The sequence below is a fragment of the Nansenia antarctica genome (genome assembly GCF_963989245.1).
Source record: "Nansenia antarctica genome assembly, chromosome: 13".
Lineage (NCBI taxonomy): Eukaryota > Metazoa > Chordata > Actinopteri > Argentiniformes > Microstomatidae > Nansenia > Nansenia antarctica.
Window position 1 is genome coordinate 9,245,918 of NC_137683.1, and position 17,500 is coordinate 9,263,417.

The 17,500-nt window shown below is 44.9% G+C and overlaps 1 protein-coding gene across 1 annotated transcript in view; it reads right to left on the bottom strand.

Annotated features, from left to right (window-relative positions):
- Positions 1–17,500, bottom strand: part of LOC308169305 (retinal-specific phospholipid-transporting ATPase ABCA4-like) — a gene marked incomplete at both ends in the record, with an annotated part of 51,307 nt that overhangs the window by 16,025 nt on the left and 17,782 nt on the right. The window contains 18 exons of the mRNA XM_080543991.1: positions 1–150; positions 743–797; positions 1,209–1,414; positions 2,961–3,066; positions 3,208–3,392; positions 3,868–4,005; positions 4,676–4,815; positions 5,229–5,360; positions 5,484–5,695; positions 6,239–6,291; positions 6,813–7,016; positions 7,522–7,599; positions 11,231–11,435; positions 11,754–11,975; positions 13,441–13,663; positions 13,808–13,984; positions 14,619–14,824; positions 16,528–16,725. The exon at positions 1–150 is cut by the window's left edge and continues 26 nt beyond it. Coding sequence (XP_080400117.1) covers positions 1–150; positions 743–797; positions 1,209–1,414; positions 2,961–3,066; positions 3,208–3,392; positions 3,868–4,005; positions 4,676–4,815; positions 5,229–5,360; positions 5,484–5,695; positions 6,239–6,291; positions 6,813–7,016; positions 7,522–7,599; positions 11,231–11,435; positions 11,754–11,975; positions 13,441–13,663; positions 13,808–13,984; positions 14,619–14,824; positions 16,528–16,725 — 2,890 coding nt within the window. The remainder of the gene's footprint in view (positions 151–742; positions 798–1,208; positions 1,415–2,960; positions 3,067–3,207; positions 3,393–3,867; positions 4,006–4,675; positions 4,816–5,228; positions 5,361–5,483; positions 5,696–6,238; positions 6,292–6,812; positions 7,017–7,521; positions 7,600–11,230; positions 11,436–11,753; positions 11,976–13,440; positions 13,664–13,807; positions 13,985–14,618; positions 14,825–16,527; positions 16,726–17,500) is intronic.

The window sequence follows — 17,500 nt, forward strand, 5'->3', positions numbered from 1 at the left end:
GCGTAGAGTGGTGGAACCTCTTGATGAGCAGAGCGAAGAACTGTTTGAGGATCAGAAACACCCCTTTGACCTGTCTAGAGCCCCTCCCAGCACTGCCCTCGGAGCTGGCGCCTTGCCCCTGACCCTGGGCCTGGGTAACCCCTTCTGAGTCTGGAACACAGAGAGGCTAGGGGGTTAAGGACAGACTGACTGTCTGCGGACAGACTACTTCAACACTCTGAAGGAGCCAACGAACTAGGCCAGCATATCTGTCAACAGCGGTGGCAATAAGCATTCTGCATCTGCTAGTCTGCTGTGCCTCACTATCATCCTCTCCTTCTAGTGACTCTATAGCATCCTACGATGCGACTACAGTATATACGTATGTCCTCGTGTATAGGCCCAAGCTGAAGCTGCGTAGCGATCTGCTTAAGCCTCAGCCAATGGCATTGCAGTAGCTTGTAGTGTCACCTTTAGGAGCTTCCACATAAACGGCCACTTTGTTTTCACCAAGGAGACTGGCGCGACATTTCTGCTGCAGTAATCTTTGGTCTGAGAGGTTGAGGGGGGGGGGGGGGGGGGGGGCACAGGAGGTACAGTGACTGACACACACAAAGTAAACACACACACACACACACAGTGCAACACGGACAGAACCATTCTACACGGGCAGAACATTCCACACAATACACACGATTATGGTCTACGACCTACACACTACAAGAATGGTCCAGGATAGAAACACGTGTGACAAATGTTTTACTTGGGACACTTCTGCTCTGTACTGCTTCACCATCCGCTGTCACCTTCAGGAAGATCTAGGAGAGGAAGAGGACGACATTGAAAAGAAGAAAATGTCCATTCCGAATGGAAATATACACTCTGCTTGATACATGACAAACAAACACTCCTGACCTGACTGAAGATCACACTTCATAAAACGACACAAACACACGTGAGCTTAGAATTATAAGGTTCTATCTCCGTTTAGGGTAGTTCAGAGATATTGAGCGTCAAAGTTTTTACATTCCATTATGTTTTGTGAGATGGAACCTTTGTATTTTGTTAGTATGAATTACTAACTAAAACATTTCAACATTTTAAAAATAACACCACACAGGCATTAATAAACACCTAATGGATCAGATTATGTAAAAAACTCAATTTTGACAAAAATGGAGATAGAACCTTATAATTCTAACGTCACGATTATGTATGATCAGACCCACCTCCTCCAGGGAGGTGTCAGACACTCCGAAGCTGCTGAGGCCGATGTCCGGCAGCGTCTCCTCCAGCTCTCTGAACAGGCTGGCGTACGCCCTGGGCTGGAAGCCCCGGTTAGGCAGCAGGTACGTCAGCTCCTGACCAATCACCTCGATCAGACGGGCCTCAGGGACATGGTGGAGGATCAACTTTGTGATGTTCTCTATGTCACCTGGAAAACAGAAAACACACACTGAAAGTGAGTGGATCTTATAATAATAATAATACAAATAATAATAATAACAATAATAATAATAATACATTATTACTTATATAGCTCTTTTCGAGACACTCAAAGACGCTTTACAAACTGAAAAGATTGAGTAGTGATAATAAAAAGAAACAAAAAGGTAAATAGAAGGAAGTATAGGGGGCCTAGTTAAGGTAGTGCTGGGGACACATGGGAAGGGTTACAGGGCCCTATTCCACGAAGCTCGATAAAGTTCTAAGCCTCGATAAAGTTTTAAGCCTCGAAAATGTTAGCTTGCGTTCGGTGCCATCAACGTGGCTCAAATAATTCGCTGCTTGGTTGAGCTCCTTCTGAGTCAGATATAACTAGCCTGGTCGCGACCAGGCTAAAACACAGGCTATAGTGAGACGTGCGTCAAAAAAGGCTCACAGGCGGAAACTACATCCCGAACGACAGTTCCTCCCTAGGAAATAATATTAGTTCCCACTTCACACGAGATAGATAGATTAGATAGTTTGACTGTGTGATAGATAGATAATTTGATATTTTGAAAGTGTGATCGATCGATAGATAGTTTGATTGTGTGATAGATAACTTGATATTTTGAAATTGTGATAGATAGATCGATATATCAATAAAGAAAAGAGTGTAAAAAAAAAAGTAATTGTCTCAACTTGCATTGCCGTCATCACAGCGGTCTGGCTGGCGTAGTGGTTAAGGCTGCGGACTCGAGTTCCGAAGGTTGCGAGTTCGAGACTTGACTAAGTCATTCTTTTTTCTTTTTTTTACATTTAACCGAAGATTTCATGCAAAGGTTTCAAACACCATTGTAATCGTGTCAGTTCTTGTAAATTAGCCTGCACCATAATTTTATAGCCTACAATACTTTTTTAGATGAGATTTTAGATTAGATTCAGACAACGAAATGCAGTAAAAAGTGCGTCTAAAGAGGGATTCGAACCACTGATATAAAATGACTAATAAATCCTATGGCAGCGGTCGATACCACTAGGCCATTGTGGCGATATGACGGTTTGTAGCCTGCTGCGGATATCACCACAGTAGTAATATTCATTTATTAAAATATGAACATATAACAATAACTGGGGCTAGTATGACCTACGCATTTAATCGGTCAGCAATTTCTTGCCAAACCATTTCCCTCGCCTTGTTAATTGCGGCAGTATTGCACTATTTTACATCTTATTTTTCCGTCTTCATAAAAATCAATAATTCGGAATGCTGCGCAAATGTAGTACCCCTGCAGAGTGGAGTATCTTCATTTCGACAGATCGACACTTCAGGGCTTTTTATGTCTGCGTGCACGCGCCCATATCGAAGATTTGTAAGCCTGTCTTCTGTGAACACTGATGACACAAGGCTGATCCTCGTTCGAGGAATCACCTGAGGCTTGATTTCCAATCTCGAGTTCCCTGAGCGCCGCATTTATTTATAGCGCCGCTATACTGATCCACCTTTAGTGGAATGACCCCCTGATCTAGCTGGATTAAATCAACGCTTTTCTTACCGTCCATCTGTCTGTCAGGCCCTGGCGGTTGGTCCTGCAACTCCTCTTTGAAGGTGTTACAGGTAGTACACACGCAGGAGCACTCCGTTTTGCAGTCGCACTGAGTCTACGGGAACAAAGACGACATCGTTGTTACAGACACAAACACGCACGTCTCTCTAACGCGCACACACGCACACACGCACACACACACACACACACACATACACACACACACACACACACACACACACACACACAGTCCCACCTTGCTTTTGGGCTTCTCGTATCTCACGCGGCGCACCAGTGTGCAGTAGAAGCCGGCGCCGAAGGCGTTCTTGAGGAACAGCGGCGTGCCGCAGCAGTGGAGGCGGCCCTGGGAGATGATGGCCACGCGGTCGCTCAGCAGGTCAGCCTCGTCCATGTGGTGAGTGGACAAGATCACCGTACGCCCTGGAGACGCAGCGGGGAGGGAGGGAGGGAGAAGGAGGGGTGATGTTCATCCGTTCGGATTGAATTAGTCCCATAAACCTACTCTACATTTAAACATTGAAGGCCCTCAAAACCCACCTCTTCAAGCTCGCCTTCACCAGTTAACCCTCTCCCCCTCCCCTTCCCATGTGTCCCCAGCACTACCTTCATTAGGCCCCTATACTTTCTTTTCTTTCTTTCTTTCTTTTTTTGGTTTTGTTTCCTTTTATTATTACTACTCAATCTTTTCAGTTTGTAAAGCGTCTTTGAGTGTCTAGAAAAGCGCTATAAAAGTCGAATGTATTATTATTATTATTATTATTATTATTATTATTATTATTATTATTACTTTAGTCAGCTAACACTAGAGCAGTGTCATTCAATCCTGAACCTGAAGGTACCAGTAGGTGTGTGTGTTGTTGTTCCGGCTCCGTCCAGCAGGTGGCAGCAGACCTACCTGAGCGGTACTTCAGTAGCAGGTCCCAGATAGAGCGTCTGGAGTAGGGGTCGACTCCTGAGGTGGGCTCGTCAAGAATGACCACTTTAGCGCCGCCCACAAACGCCATGGCAACAGACAACTTCCTCTGCATCCCCCCTAAGAAGACGAGGGGGTGATGAGACGGCAATTTAATTCAGCGTTGGTCGTTCAAGAACACTATTATATACAAAGTGATTACTAAGAAGAGAGGCTGCATTCTCATTTTATGCACCCAGATTGTGGAATGCACTGGCAGTTTACATTAGGGATGCAACCTCAGCAAATATGTTCAAGTCAAGACTAAAAACCCATCTTGTTAATATTGCCTTTAAATGAAAAAATAATTAAATGATGATTATATAATGATTTGAGCTCTTTGAGCTGCAACGATTGCAGGAAAAGCACTATACAAATAAAAAGTTATTATAATTATTATTATTACTACTAAACAGCAGAACATAATGCAAGTCGTGAACTTAGAATGATAAGGTTCTATCTCCGTTTAGGGTAGTTCAGAGATATTGAGCGTCAAAGTTTTTACATTCCATTATGTTTTGTGAGATGGAACCTTTGTATTTTATGAATTACTACCTCAAAAATGTCAACATTTAAAAAATAACACCACACAGGCATTAATAAACACCTAATGGATCAGATTATGTAAAAAACTCAATTTTGACCAAAAATGGAGATAGAACCTTATAATTCTAACGTCACAAAGTGTCACTATAGCAGTAACAGGGCGATAACAACAACACCACAACTACAGCGCTGGACCGGGTCAGACCTGAGAGGTTCTGGGCCTTCTCGTCTCTCTTGTGAGGCAGACCCAGGTCGTCTAGCATGTTCTCTACCTCCAGCTCAGCCTCGGCCAGAGGCCTGCCCTTCAACAGGGAGTAGAACAGGATGTGTTCTGCTACGGTCATACTAGAGGGGGAGAGAGAGGTTGGGGATGGAGAGAGAGAGAGAGAGAGAGAGAGAGGGAGAGAGAGAGAGAGAGGGAAGCATAGAAAGAAAGAGAGAGATAGCGTGAGGTAGAAAAACAAATCACTCCCTTCTCATTCTTCCTGCCTATCACTGGATCTTACAGTCTGGAGAGCAGGTGGAGTAAGTAAGTAAGTAAAATGTTATTTATAGAGCACCTTCCGCAGACCAAAGAGTCACAAAGTGCTTTACATAACAAGGATGAAACACAATAATACAAAATACAAAAGCGAAAGCCACAGCAGGTTAAAACAGGCAAAACAAGTGAAAATAAAAACAAGTAACAGACAACAGGTGTACAACAGCATCAACAAGACACAGAAAGACAAGCCCATTTGGGTGGAGGGGAGACCTACTGGTTAAAGAGGATGTTGTGCTGGGGACACATGCCCAGAGAGAGGCGGATGGTGTCCATGTCTGTGCGGATGTCCTTCCCATAGATAGAGGCTGTCCCTGAGGTGGGCGGGAACATCCCTGTCAGGATAGACCTGATGGAGAGGACACAGAGGGACATACGGCGGTGAACAGTGAGATTATAGTATACACACTATACGGTGTGTGTGTGGGTGTGTGTGTGTGTGTGTCTGTGTGTGTGTGTGTGTGTGACATACATGGTGGTGGTCTTCCCTGCTCCATTGTGACCAAGGAAGGCAGTAATCTGGCTCTCGTAGAAGTTGATGCTCAGGCCGTCCACTGCTGGTCTAGAGCCCCGACTGAACACCTTGACCAGGTCCTGAACACACACCCCCGCTACCAACCCTGCTGGCTCGGCTTCGAAGAAGGCCTGGCCTGGGGAGGGAGGGGTCAGAGGAAAGTGGTCATTCTTACCAGCAAGTACACACTACCTAACCACAGTACCGAACAAAAATAAAAATAAGTAAATCAAATAAATAATAATAGTAATAATAATAGTTACCGTATACATGTTATTCTAAATTGACAACGTAGCATGTACTGTATTGATTGAGCTGGGATGGGTTTATTGTTACAAGGTAATTCAAGTGTAACGCACATAATCAGGCATTGTGTGGTTATGCTGTTCTCGCCATACAGCGTGCCATACACATTTTAAATCAATCTTGGCATCATCCAATGCTCTTCCAACACATTCCAACACATCATCCAATGCTCTTCCAACACATTACAACACATCGTCCAATGCCATTCCGACACATTACAACAGACAGAATCCTATTCACTTTTTTAAGAATCCACAAGAATCCGCAAGACAGCGAACCCACAGTGAAGGTGAGATCAGGGGAAAGGAATGCCACTCTGTGTGAAAGTGGAGCGGACAGACCTCCGTCACATATTAACTAAGTCCCGACGTGTCCCTGTGTGACTGTGGGTATTCAGACCTGCCAGCCAGGACAAACACACTCAAGGGCAGCAGGTTCCCACACGCCGCCGCACGGCACCCTGGGATAGGGGAGGGGGACACCTTTGAGCTGAGAGAGAGAGCTATTGTTCCAGACCTCATTGGAGATTCATCAGAAGTGCTGGGCCAGAGAGACTAAGGGCCCCAATTTGTGCCGAAATCGGTCAAACGGGGGCGAAGTCCCCCATCTTTAATATTTCTAATAGACGCAGCGAGAAATAATCCGATGAGAGTTTTGCATACTGCGTTGAGCATGTCCATGATATGCGATGCATTTCCAGACTGTTTACAAACACACTGATTGGATATATTATTTGTTTACCCTGCTCAGCACTATTTGCTGAATCCATGAAACCTCCTATTAATAATTCATGGAGAGAAGAGTGCGTTGAAGTCATTTAGATTACGTTTCTTCTGCCTTTGGAGGGTTTTTCCTCTGTTGTTGCTTACTTAGCATAATGCAAAACAACGAGAAAGAGAAAATGATGTGATGCACTTACTTTTATGATAGCTTCTTGTCTCAAAAAAATATATACTTTTGGTGTGAGTCACATTTTCTTACCATCTTGTGTCTCATCCTCATCCACTTCCTCTTCTTCCTCTGGTCTATTGTCTTGCTCCTCTTGCTCCTCTTTCTCCTTCTCTAGTTTCTCTCGTATATCCTGGTGTTTGCATGATCCTACTGGAACCACAGGAGTCGTACCCTTGTGCTGATCCTGGGTCAGGTTGTCAAACGCTGGATTCTCCGCCCCTGCTGTCCCCAAGCCTTTCGGAGAGAACATATACAGTATATATTTATATTGTAGCGAACGGGAACTGGTAGTGTAACTCGCCCCATGCGGGAGTCGAACCCCGACCTCCCGCATAACCGCCGGCCGTGCTAACGACAACACCAAGAGAGTTAACTCCCTTGGTGGAGCTGTTAACGGGCCTCATACAGGATCGTTACAATATATATATATAAAAAACAATTATAGACACTGGAGAAACAGAGAAACAGTACAGGGGGGGCAGGAGAAGTCTTGGGGGGGACAGTAAAGGGGAAAAGTGGGTGTCTCAGGAGACACAGTGCTGGGGGGCAGTAGGGTGTAACCTGAAGAGATGGAGGTCTTCAGTCTCCGACGGTGACTCTGCAGTGACTCTGCAGTTCTGACAACCGTGGGAAGCTCATTCCACCAGCGGGGAGCCATTGTGTCCATGGCATTTCATTGATTTCCACCCAATGCTTCTTGAATACGCATTACGCTTACATGTCAAATCTCATCACTGACCTGGTGTTGGGGGTCCAGGGCTGAGCCAATAGGAAGGCTGGATGGGAAAATAAAATGGTCGACCGATTCCATACTGTCCTGTATGATGACAGAGAGGGAGATTTAAAACCTGCGGGTTTTCCTGTCGACAATGCTTCAACGACAACTACTAACAGATCCCCAAATCAAATCAAATCAAATCCCTCTAGTCTAGAACCTAGAACTCGTGACGTTTTTTGTCAAAATTTAGTTTTTTACATAATCTGATGCATTAGGTGTTTATTAATGCCTGTGTGGTGTTATTTTTTAAATGTTGACATTTTAAAAATATTTAAAAATGTTGACATTTGTTAGTAATTAATAAAATACAAAGGTTCCATCTCACAAAACATAATGGAATGTAAAAACTTTGACGCTCAATATCTCTGAACTACCCTAAAAAGAGATAGAACCTTGATTGATTGATTGATTGAAAACTTTATTAGAAGATTTGCAGAAGTAGGTACATGAAAGTACATATTACATACAAGGTCAACTAACAGGATAAAAACCCAAGAAAGCCACTGGCTTATTTCAATTGGGGTCCTTGATTCTCAATTCATCGTTACATGTAAGACAGACAAAAAAGCTAGTACTATCTACAAGATAATACAGACAAATAACTATTACTATCTACAAGATAAACACACATCCATCATGGGAAGAACAATACAACAAAACATAAGGTATGTACAGCGGGTAGGACAGGTGGGGACATACACCACAGGTGGGGGCGGGGGACAAAACACAAAGTATGTACAGTGGGTAGTTCGGGTCTTTTAATCTGATTTTTGATTTAGAGGGTCCAGTTACGGATTGCAGCCTCCTGTAAATGTTTTTTGAGAGTGGTTTTGAAGGTGGGCAGTGTTTTGCACTCCTTTAAGATTATAGGAAGGGCGTTCCACATTTTTACTGCATAGTTTGCAAACGAGTTTAACCCCTTGTTTGTGGTGCAACGCGGTTGAACGTGGTTCGTGGAGCTTCCTCTGGTGTTGTATGTGTGGACGTTGTTCACTTTTTGGAAGTATGTTGACAGGTACTTGGGTGTCTTTGTGGTGTAGCGTATCTTGAAGACCAGGCCCAGTGCAAGCTGCTGCACTCTGTCAACTACTCGTAGCCAATCAAGGCTCTAAAAATGAGCAGCGGTTAGATGTGTCCTAGGGTTGAGGCCTAGCAGAAGCCTAACCAGTTTATTTTGGGCTGTCTGGAGTCTTGTTTTATGGGCCTTTGTGGTTCTATAGTACCATGATGTTACGGCATAGTCGAAGTGACATTGAATGAGAGCTCCTGATAGGGTCCTCAGTGTGTTTTTACTGACAAGTGAGGATATCCTGTACAAGAATCTAGTTCTATGGTTCACTTTTTTGATTACTTTTGCTGCCATTTTATCTCCGGAAAGATTTGCCTCTAAGATGGAGCCCAGGTATGTAATATCCTCTTTTCTTGTGATATTAATGTTACCCACTTTTATTTTAAAATTTTCAGCCTTTCTGAGTTTAGATGGGGATCCGTATAGGATGGTTTCAGTTTTACCTAGGTGTATTGATAGTTTATTGTCAGCTAGCCAGATGCAGATTCTACTCAGTTCAGTGCTTAGCGCTTTTTCCACCTGCAATATGTCCCTGTCAGAGACCAGCAGAGCCGAGTCATCCGCGAACAGGAACAAATTGCAATCACATGCTGATGACATGTCATTCACATATATTAGGAACAGTAAAGGTCCCAAAATGCTTCCTTGTGGAACGCCGCAGGTCACTGGGAGGGGGGGGGACAGTGTTCCGTTCACACTAACCACCTGTTCCCTCCCCTCTAAGTAGGATTGCATCCAGCTCACCGATGTTCTATCGAACCCAATTGCTTTCAGTTTATCTAACAATATGTGGTGATCTACTGTGTCGAAGGCCTTCTGGAGGTCCAGCATGACCATGCCGCAGTACTTGCCCGAGTCCACCTCATGGTTGATGTGGTCGTTCAAATAGAGAAGGCATGTGTCAGTGGAATGGGATGTTCTGAATCCTGATTGAAATTCATACATCAGCTTTTTTTCGGTAAGGTACCTATCGACCTGTTCATAAACTATTTTTTCCATAAGTTTCGAGATGGAATTAAGAATAGAAACAGGTCGGTAGTTGCCTGGGTCTAATTTGCTTCCTTTTTTATACAGTGGGGTTACCCTTGCTATTTTAAAGTCAAGGGGGACGTGTCCCTGTTTGATGGAGAGGTTTATTATGTGGGTGATGATTGGGGTAATGGAGGCAGCTGAGTCTTTTAGAAATCTGGCTGGAATATTGTCATGGCCCGTGGCCTTTTCTGAGTGTAGAGCGCCTAGCTTTTTAAACACCTCATCGTTTGACACCATGGAGAGTTTAAAATCATCATTGCGTACACCCAGTTTATTGTAGAACTCACGGATGTGCTCTACACCATAACGCCCTGAGTGGGGTGGTAGATTGTTAACTAATTTAGTGGCTATGGTTGTAAAGAAAGTGTTTAAGCACTTAGCCACATCCAGCTTGTCTGTAAGGAGAGAATCACCAGATTTGATGCTGATGTTTGTAGACCTGGTTTTGAGTTTTTGACTGCAACCTAGTTGGCTATTAAGTAGCTTCCAAAGGTCACGTGGTTTGTTTAAGTTTTCTTCGATTTTGTTATCGAGGTATTCTTTCTTAGCAGATTTGGTCATGGTAATTACCTGATTGCATAGTTTGTTGCATTGTTTTTTAATTTTCTCAAAGTGGGTTTTGTGATCTTCGTTTAAGTGTTTCACTAATTTTGATTTGCATTTTTGAACTTCAGAGCATTTTAGGTCTCTGACTTTCATAGCATTTAGAATGTCCGAATTCATCCATGGTTCCGATCGGGTTTTAACCCTGGTGGTTCTCATGGGGGCTATACTGTCAATAATATTTAGGAATTTGGTTTTGAAACCTAGCCATGCCTCTTCAACCTGTGTGCATTTTAGTTCATCAAACCAGTCTTGTTTCTCCAGTTTATGGTTTAAGGCCTTATCATTCTAAGCATTCTAAGCATTCTAAGCATTCTAAGCTCACGAACTGTTGAGAGAGATGGGGATAAACCCTGTGGCTGGTAAAGGTAGAACCTGCAGGTCTTTAGAAAAGACCATTCTCCCAGGGGAACGGGCAGATATCTGTGACTACACATCTGAACATTTATCTCTTCTGTTTATGAACGCATGAGGATGCGTGATCCACCCTCAAGACCACCAGGACCAAGCTCCGGACCTGGGGTGATAGGGCCTTTTCAGCCGCAGCCCCGTCCCTCTGGAACACCCTCCTCCCCAACCACATCAGACAGGCCAACACCCTCCCAACATTTAATAAACAGGCCAAAACCCACCTCTTCAAGCTCGCCTTCACCAGTTAACCCTCTCCCCCTCCCCTTCCCATGTGTCCCCAGCACTACCTTAACTAGGCCCCTATACTTACTTTTATTTATTTATTTTTATTATTACTACTCGATCTTTTCAGTTTGTAAAGCGTCTTTGAGTGTCTAGAAAAGCGCTTTATAAGTCTAATGTATTATTATTACTATCATTATTATTATTATTATTAGTAGTAGTAGTAGTAGTAGTAGTAGTAGTAGTAGTAGTAGTAGTAGTAGTATTATTACTATTCATATTATTACTATTATTATTATTATTATTATTATTATTATGATGATGAGATCTCACCTGGGAAGACGTTGTCCAGGTACCAGGCCAGCAGGGCGTACAGCACCGTGTCCAGCAGCATCATGCAGACGGAGGTGAGGAAGGAGAACTCGTCCCCCTCCAGAGGGCTGGTCCGGATGTTGTCCCACTGCAGCCCCAGACCCTGCTCCTCGTACCGGGACAGGTACTCTGTCCCAAAGCCAAACGCCACCTGGGACATCAGACTCTGAGTGACAGAGATAATAATAATAATAATACATTAGACTTATACAGCGCTTTTCTAGACACTCAAATTACGTCATTACACAGGGTTAGGGTTAGGGTTAGGGTTACATTACACAGGGTTAGGGTTAGGGTTACATTACACAGGGTTAGGGTTAGGGTTACATTACACAGGGTTAGGGTTAGGGTTAGGGTTACATTACACAGGGTTAGGGTTAGGGTTAGGGTTACATTACACAGGGTTAGGGTTAGGGTTAGGGTTACATTACACAGGGTTAGGGTTAGGGTTAGGGTTACATTACACAGGGTTAGAGTTACACACCGCCAGGATCTTCATGTCCTTGGTGATGTAGTCCTGCCAGGTGAAGCAGAGCAGATGGGGCAGGTAGAGGGTGAAGTAGATGATGCCAGAGCAGGCAGCAGCCAGGTTGGCCTTGTTGAAGAACACACTCAACAGGAAGCACTGCATGATGGTTGCCGTGGTGAAGGTCAACAGGAACAGGAAGAGGATAAGGGGGTTGCTGTAGTTGAGCACTCTCCCTCCCTGGAGAAGAGATGGAGGAGAACTGTCAGTGAACTGACATCTGAGCCATGTCTATATCTATAGCATTGAATTTGGAATTGAATAATAATAGCTGCCATTAGAGGGTGTCTTTGGGTTGAAGCTCAATGTCAATGCGCTAACTTTATAACATCTTACAAATTGTACAAACATAACTGTTGAATTATAGAAAAGCTGCAAGGTGTCCTGTCCAAACTACGTAAATGTGATTTGTTTTCCACATATTCCACTAGAGGTCACAACAGCACAAAAAGAAACTGCTTAGACAAAGTAGGAAGGGCTCAGAGACAGGGGGGACATGGGGGGCTATTTCGAAAGGCCTCCGCACGGCTATTCTCAGCAGCATCATTAACCTAGTCACAGCATCAGCTAAAGTATTGTACACCTAAATGCAGTCAATATAAGTCAATACAAAGTGTTTAAAGAATACATGTGAATAAACCTAACATGTTAGACATTTTTGTAACATGTTAGACATAAAAAAAATGTTTTTAAAACTATAAGCATTCTCATGGCTAGTACTTATAGTAGCTGCATTTACATTTTACCTTTATCTCTAGACTCTAGAAAAAAAAGCCCAAAAAAAGTTGCGCGCGCTATGCGCGCTGCTGAGTGGGCCGCAAATACTGGACATATCTGTAAAGTGGGCCGTGAGTCCTAAAAGGTTGGGAACTGCTGCTCTAGAGCTTGCTAAAGCCTGGTACACATAAGGATTTTCTAAATCTTAACAGATTTTTTATCTGAGACAGACCCCACACATGAAGATAAAAAATCATGGATTGAACAGTTTTGATCGTATTGTGTGTGGTGTGCTCCGATATACGACCACATACATAAAGATCTGTCCTCCGACAGTCTGGAGTCTCACGTTTAATATTTACGATTGTCGGCCCCGACCATTTTCCGAGCAGATTGTCGGGAGAAATGGACTCTTAAGGCACCTCACACCACAGGATAATCTTGTAGGATAATCTTTAGAGCCATCCGATAATCGGGCGTTTGCTGTCCATGGTCGGAAGGGGGAAAATCGGGCCAAAATCGGCCAGATTATCTTTATGTGTGTACCAGTTAAGTTAGCTAGCTACTTGCGTGTGAAAACTGTATTGTGAGTAAACATTTTGTGCTGTACAATAGCAGGGAAAGTGTACTTCGAAATGGTTGGTAAACATTTGAAATGCATCCACATTCAGAGTCACACCATTGTCTTATGCTCAATGTGGTCCAGACTGATCTGTCTGATAACTCACAAGACAGGTAGCTCCTGCGATACCAGTCATGCAGTCACACTGTTATTCAGTACAGACTGATTGGACTGCAAGGGTAGGCCTAAATGCCCACCTGCAACCCCCCCCCCCCCCCGCTCACGTCCAGCTGACTCCTTGGACTGGGCAATGAAGTTGATCTTCATTCATTCAAGACTCGTCTTCATTCAAGATTCATTCCTCACCATGATGATGGCGGTGAGCAGGATGGTGCTGGCGAACATCATGAAGAAGCTGTCGATGAACCATGTGACCCAGAACACGCCGTTGGTGACCCCCATGGCCTTGAGGGTCTCCTTGAGCCTCAGCTCCTTCTCCAGAACGATGCTCTTCACGATCATAGACACAGAGTAGACCCAGGCCAGCACCATGAAGATGGGGAAGCATCGGTTCAGAGTCAACATGAAGCTACAGAGGAGAGAGAGGAGGCAAAGAGAGGGGGAGAGAGAAAGGAGGAGCGGACAAAGGAATGAACGAAACTGTCATCGGTGTGCAAAAGGAAATCTCAGCGAACGTGCGTGCGTCCGTGCGTGCATGTCAGGGGTCACTCACAGGTCATCCACATAGCAGGGGTAGGGCATCTGCTGTAGGTAGACACCGAGAGGCCAGTCCTTGCCTGTATGGGTTTTGATGATGCCATGCTCTATCATATCCTGCAGGTAGGCAAAGCCCCCCCAAATGTAGCGTAGGTCATCCATGGGTTCCGCGCGGGGACCAGGGTCCCAGTATCTGAGGAGAGAGGGACCACAAAGAGGAATCAGGGAGGGAGGGGGTATATATGACCCTAAGATCACCACCTACTATACCTGGCCACCGTTCTTGAAGAAATGACGTTCTCTTAACCCTCCTGTCGTGTTCGGGTCAAATCTGACCGATTTACAACTTTCATCAATCATAAATATTGTGTTTTACATTTGATTGCCTCAAGGCCTCATGATATCCTCCACACTGGGCATTTGAACATGTAAAATTGCTGATCACCACTTTCATTGAATATTTAGTGGTTTAGTCAACTTTGAAAACACCTGTGGTGTTCCCGGTCAAAAATGACCGCGATAGGAAATGAATGGGTAACCCTAGATTATGTTCATCCATCAGATGGAAAACATCCCCATACACACCCACACATCCACAACCAGTACATTTCCAGTGTCTATTCTTTGTATATTCACTGCAGTTATTCATGTGAACCGCTGGTCTGAGACATTGTTTACAGCTTAAAAGGGTGTTAAATAGTTGACCGGGAACACCAAAGTAAAGGGGGAGAAACGAACACGACAGGAGGAGGGTTAACGTAGCAACATTGAACCAAGCGGTTGTGTCTTGAATGACAAATCCTGATCTCGGAATCCCCCGCACTGACCTGTCTTTGATCTTATTGGTCCTCTCCACAGCGTCTATGTCCATGCGGATCTTGAACTTGATGTGGCGGGGCACCTCGCTGGTCCACGGGAACGTGTCCACGAACACCAGCCCCGCCCAGAACTTACTCTCCCCCAGGAGACTCAGAGCCTTGTGGGTCATCTGGTCCTCGTCATACAGGCCCTCAAACTTGTCCACGGTTAAACACTGTGAAGAAGAAGAAGAAGGAGGGACAGAACCAGACCTGGGTGTTACGTTTGCCTTTTGGTTCCGATGTACAGTACGTGACAATCCACCTCAAGCTCGAGTATATGACCCAGGTTCTGAGCACACTTATGTACAAAGTGGTACCGTCCGTCTGTCTGTCTAGATGATATGGAAGCAGACCAGAGAGCTAGGCCAGGGCCAGAGTTGGCTGAGGTTTCCCCCCCATAAAGTTCAGTGCCAGAATTCAGACACGCTCTCATTCAGAGATGCCTCCTCATCAGACGCCTCCTATCCCTGCGGCACTGTGTCGGATTGAGCCATTCAACACTGCCTGGTGCCACCAGAGAGACCACCACACACATGCCTAGTGTGCACACACACACGAAAGTTAGCGCCCGTTCGTTTTGCACACATACCTACGACGCACACATGCATCCACTCCAAACAAAAACCCCACGCACGTTCAACTCATCAATATCAAGCGCCATTACGTCTGCCTAGCATCACCCCCACAATACCCCACAACACCCCACAACAGCGACTACTTCTACGTTGTTCTGTCATCGGCCATAGTGTAAACCCGGCAATCAGGCTTGGTTCATTGTGACAACTCTGAAAGGGAGGGTGGTCAGACTGACAGCTGTATCTAATTGGCCCTCTATCCACCCTGGTCTCCTCTTGTCACACTCAAGTGCCGTAAAGCTTCTTTACCAGAGCGGGTCCACAGAGAGATGGCCGTGGTGCTGCCTCCCTCTGCCACCCCCGGGCGTGAAGAACTCATCCTGATTAGTATCGAGGGGTTGAGGGGATGAATTGAACTATTCCCCAAAGCGCTTTGGCCCACTTACATGGAGGGCCCTCTGACGACAGTGAAGGGAGAAAGGGGCTGGGGTGGGTTTCTGGTCCCCTCCACTAGATCAGCCGTGTACAAAAGAGACTTGACAGCTCGCTTGTTGTTTCTTCTCTCTCTCCTGGGTTGGATTTACATGCCTTCAGTGGCGGACAAATTAGAACGCCATTGGAAGGCCATATAGCAATCCACTGTTCATATCACTTGAAGTGCGCAGTGTGTGTGGAGCCAATTAATATCTATTGAGCGCTAGAAGCAACAGGTTACACGACTGGGCTGTGTGGGATTGTGTTCTGGATGGGACTCGATGGGAGAGACCTTGCTTGAGGAATTAGAACAAGGTCAAGGCGTTGCATAATTAAGCATGGCTGTGATTCGGTCGTAGGTACGAGGCCGCAGGCCAAACACTGATATTCAGTATAACAGCACGACCTCGAGTGTGATATTGCTTTTATACAACAGTTCTACAGCGCGATTTATTAGTTAACAGTAATAAGTGACAAGAGATTATGATTTGTTTTGTCAGATTATGATTTGGCTCCGCCCCAAATAAATAGTTCCGCAACTGAGCTTCAACTGGACTGTTGCCTAGTAACCTGAACACAAACATGTAGTCTAAGTAACGGTCATTTAGTAGAACACCTGTGCGGCGGAGTGATACATATAGTTAAAAGTCCCAGTGCTGTTATACTGTATATCGGCACTCATGGAATGCCTCTTGTCCAATCAAATTACTTAGTCGGAACTAACTGTTGCATAATATATGAGTTTCAATGACAGAAAAAGCAAACAGTCATATCCTAATAAATAGACTGAGTATCTTTCCTCAGCCTGTCCCCCCTATCCTCCTCACCTCTCCATACTGATTCAGCATATGCATGACCCGATCTATTAGGTTGAAGACGTTCCTCCAATCAAAATTGGGAGCGTCAAAGGCCCTTTCCTCGATTGGTCCGTTGTACAGGAAGTTGAGGATGTCTTTGGAGGAGAAAGCGGTACCCTGCAGACTCTTGTCGATATAATCCATCACTGTAGGGTTACGAATGGTGTCCTGAGAGAGAGAGAGAGAGACAAGGGAGGGAGTTAACAGCTATTGAGTTAAGATAAGGCATTATGTTGTGGCAGGAAACTACAGCACTGGCAACACACAGACAGCGTGTGAACCCAAGACCACATGAGAGAGGTATCAGTCAGGAAATGCCATAGGAACAAATAGACATTCATTATCCACTTCATGTGGCGGCAAATGTATACCGACATACAGCTGAAATGCCCACAGTTAACACTGTTTGAATAGCTGAGCTCAAACTATGACTTACACTTTCATGTGCATAGCAAGAGTGGATGAATGCTTATCTTGCATTATTTCACACCCAAAGTGGGTTAATATGTGGCCAATGTATGTAAATAACATTGATCAAAGAATTCCAATCCACTGACCACGTTGGACACTGTAGGCCAGGTGTCACGTAGGTGAGAGGTTGCTGTTTCCCCCTGTGTATGTAAACGGTAAACGGACTGACTTATATAGCGCCTTATTCCAAAGCGCTTTACAACGGCCTCTCATTCACACATTCACACACCAACGGTGACAAGCTACCATGCAAGACACCCGGCCCGCTCATTGGGAGCAATTTGGGGTTCAGTGTCTTGCCCAAGGACACTTCGACATGTGGCCAACCGGGGCTCGAACCGTTGATCTGCCAACCTTGCGATCATTAGAAGCCAGCTCTACCTCCTGCGCCACAGCCCCCCCCCCCCTATGTCCTTAGCCTAGGAGGGAAACAAACCATGTGTAAAACATTGCTGTAAGGGGGTTGTAGTCT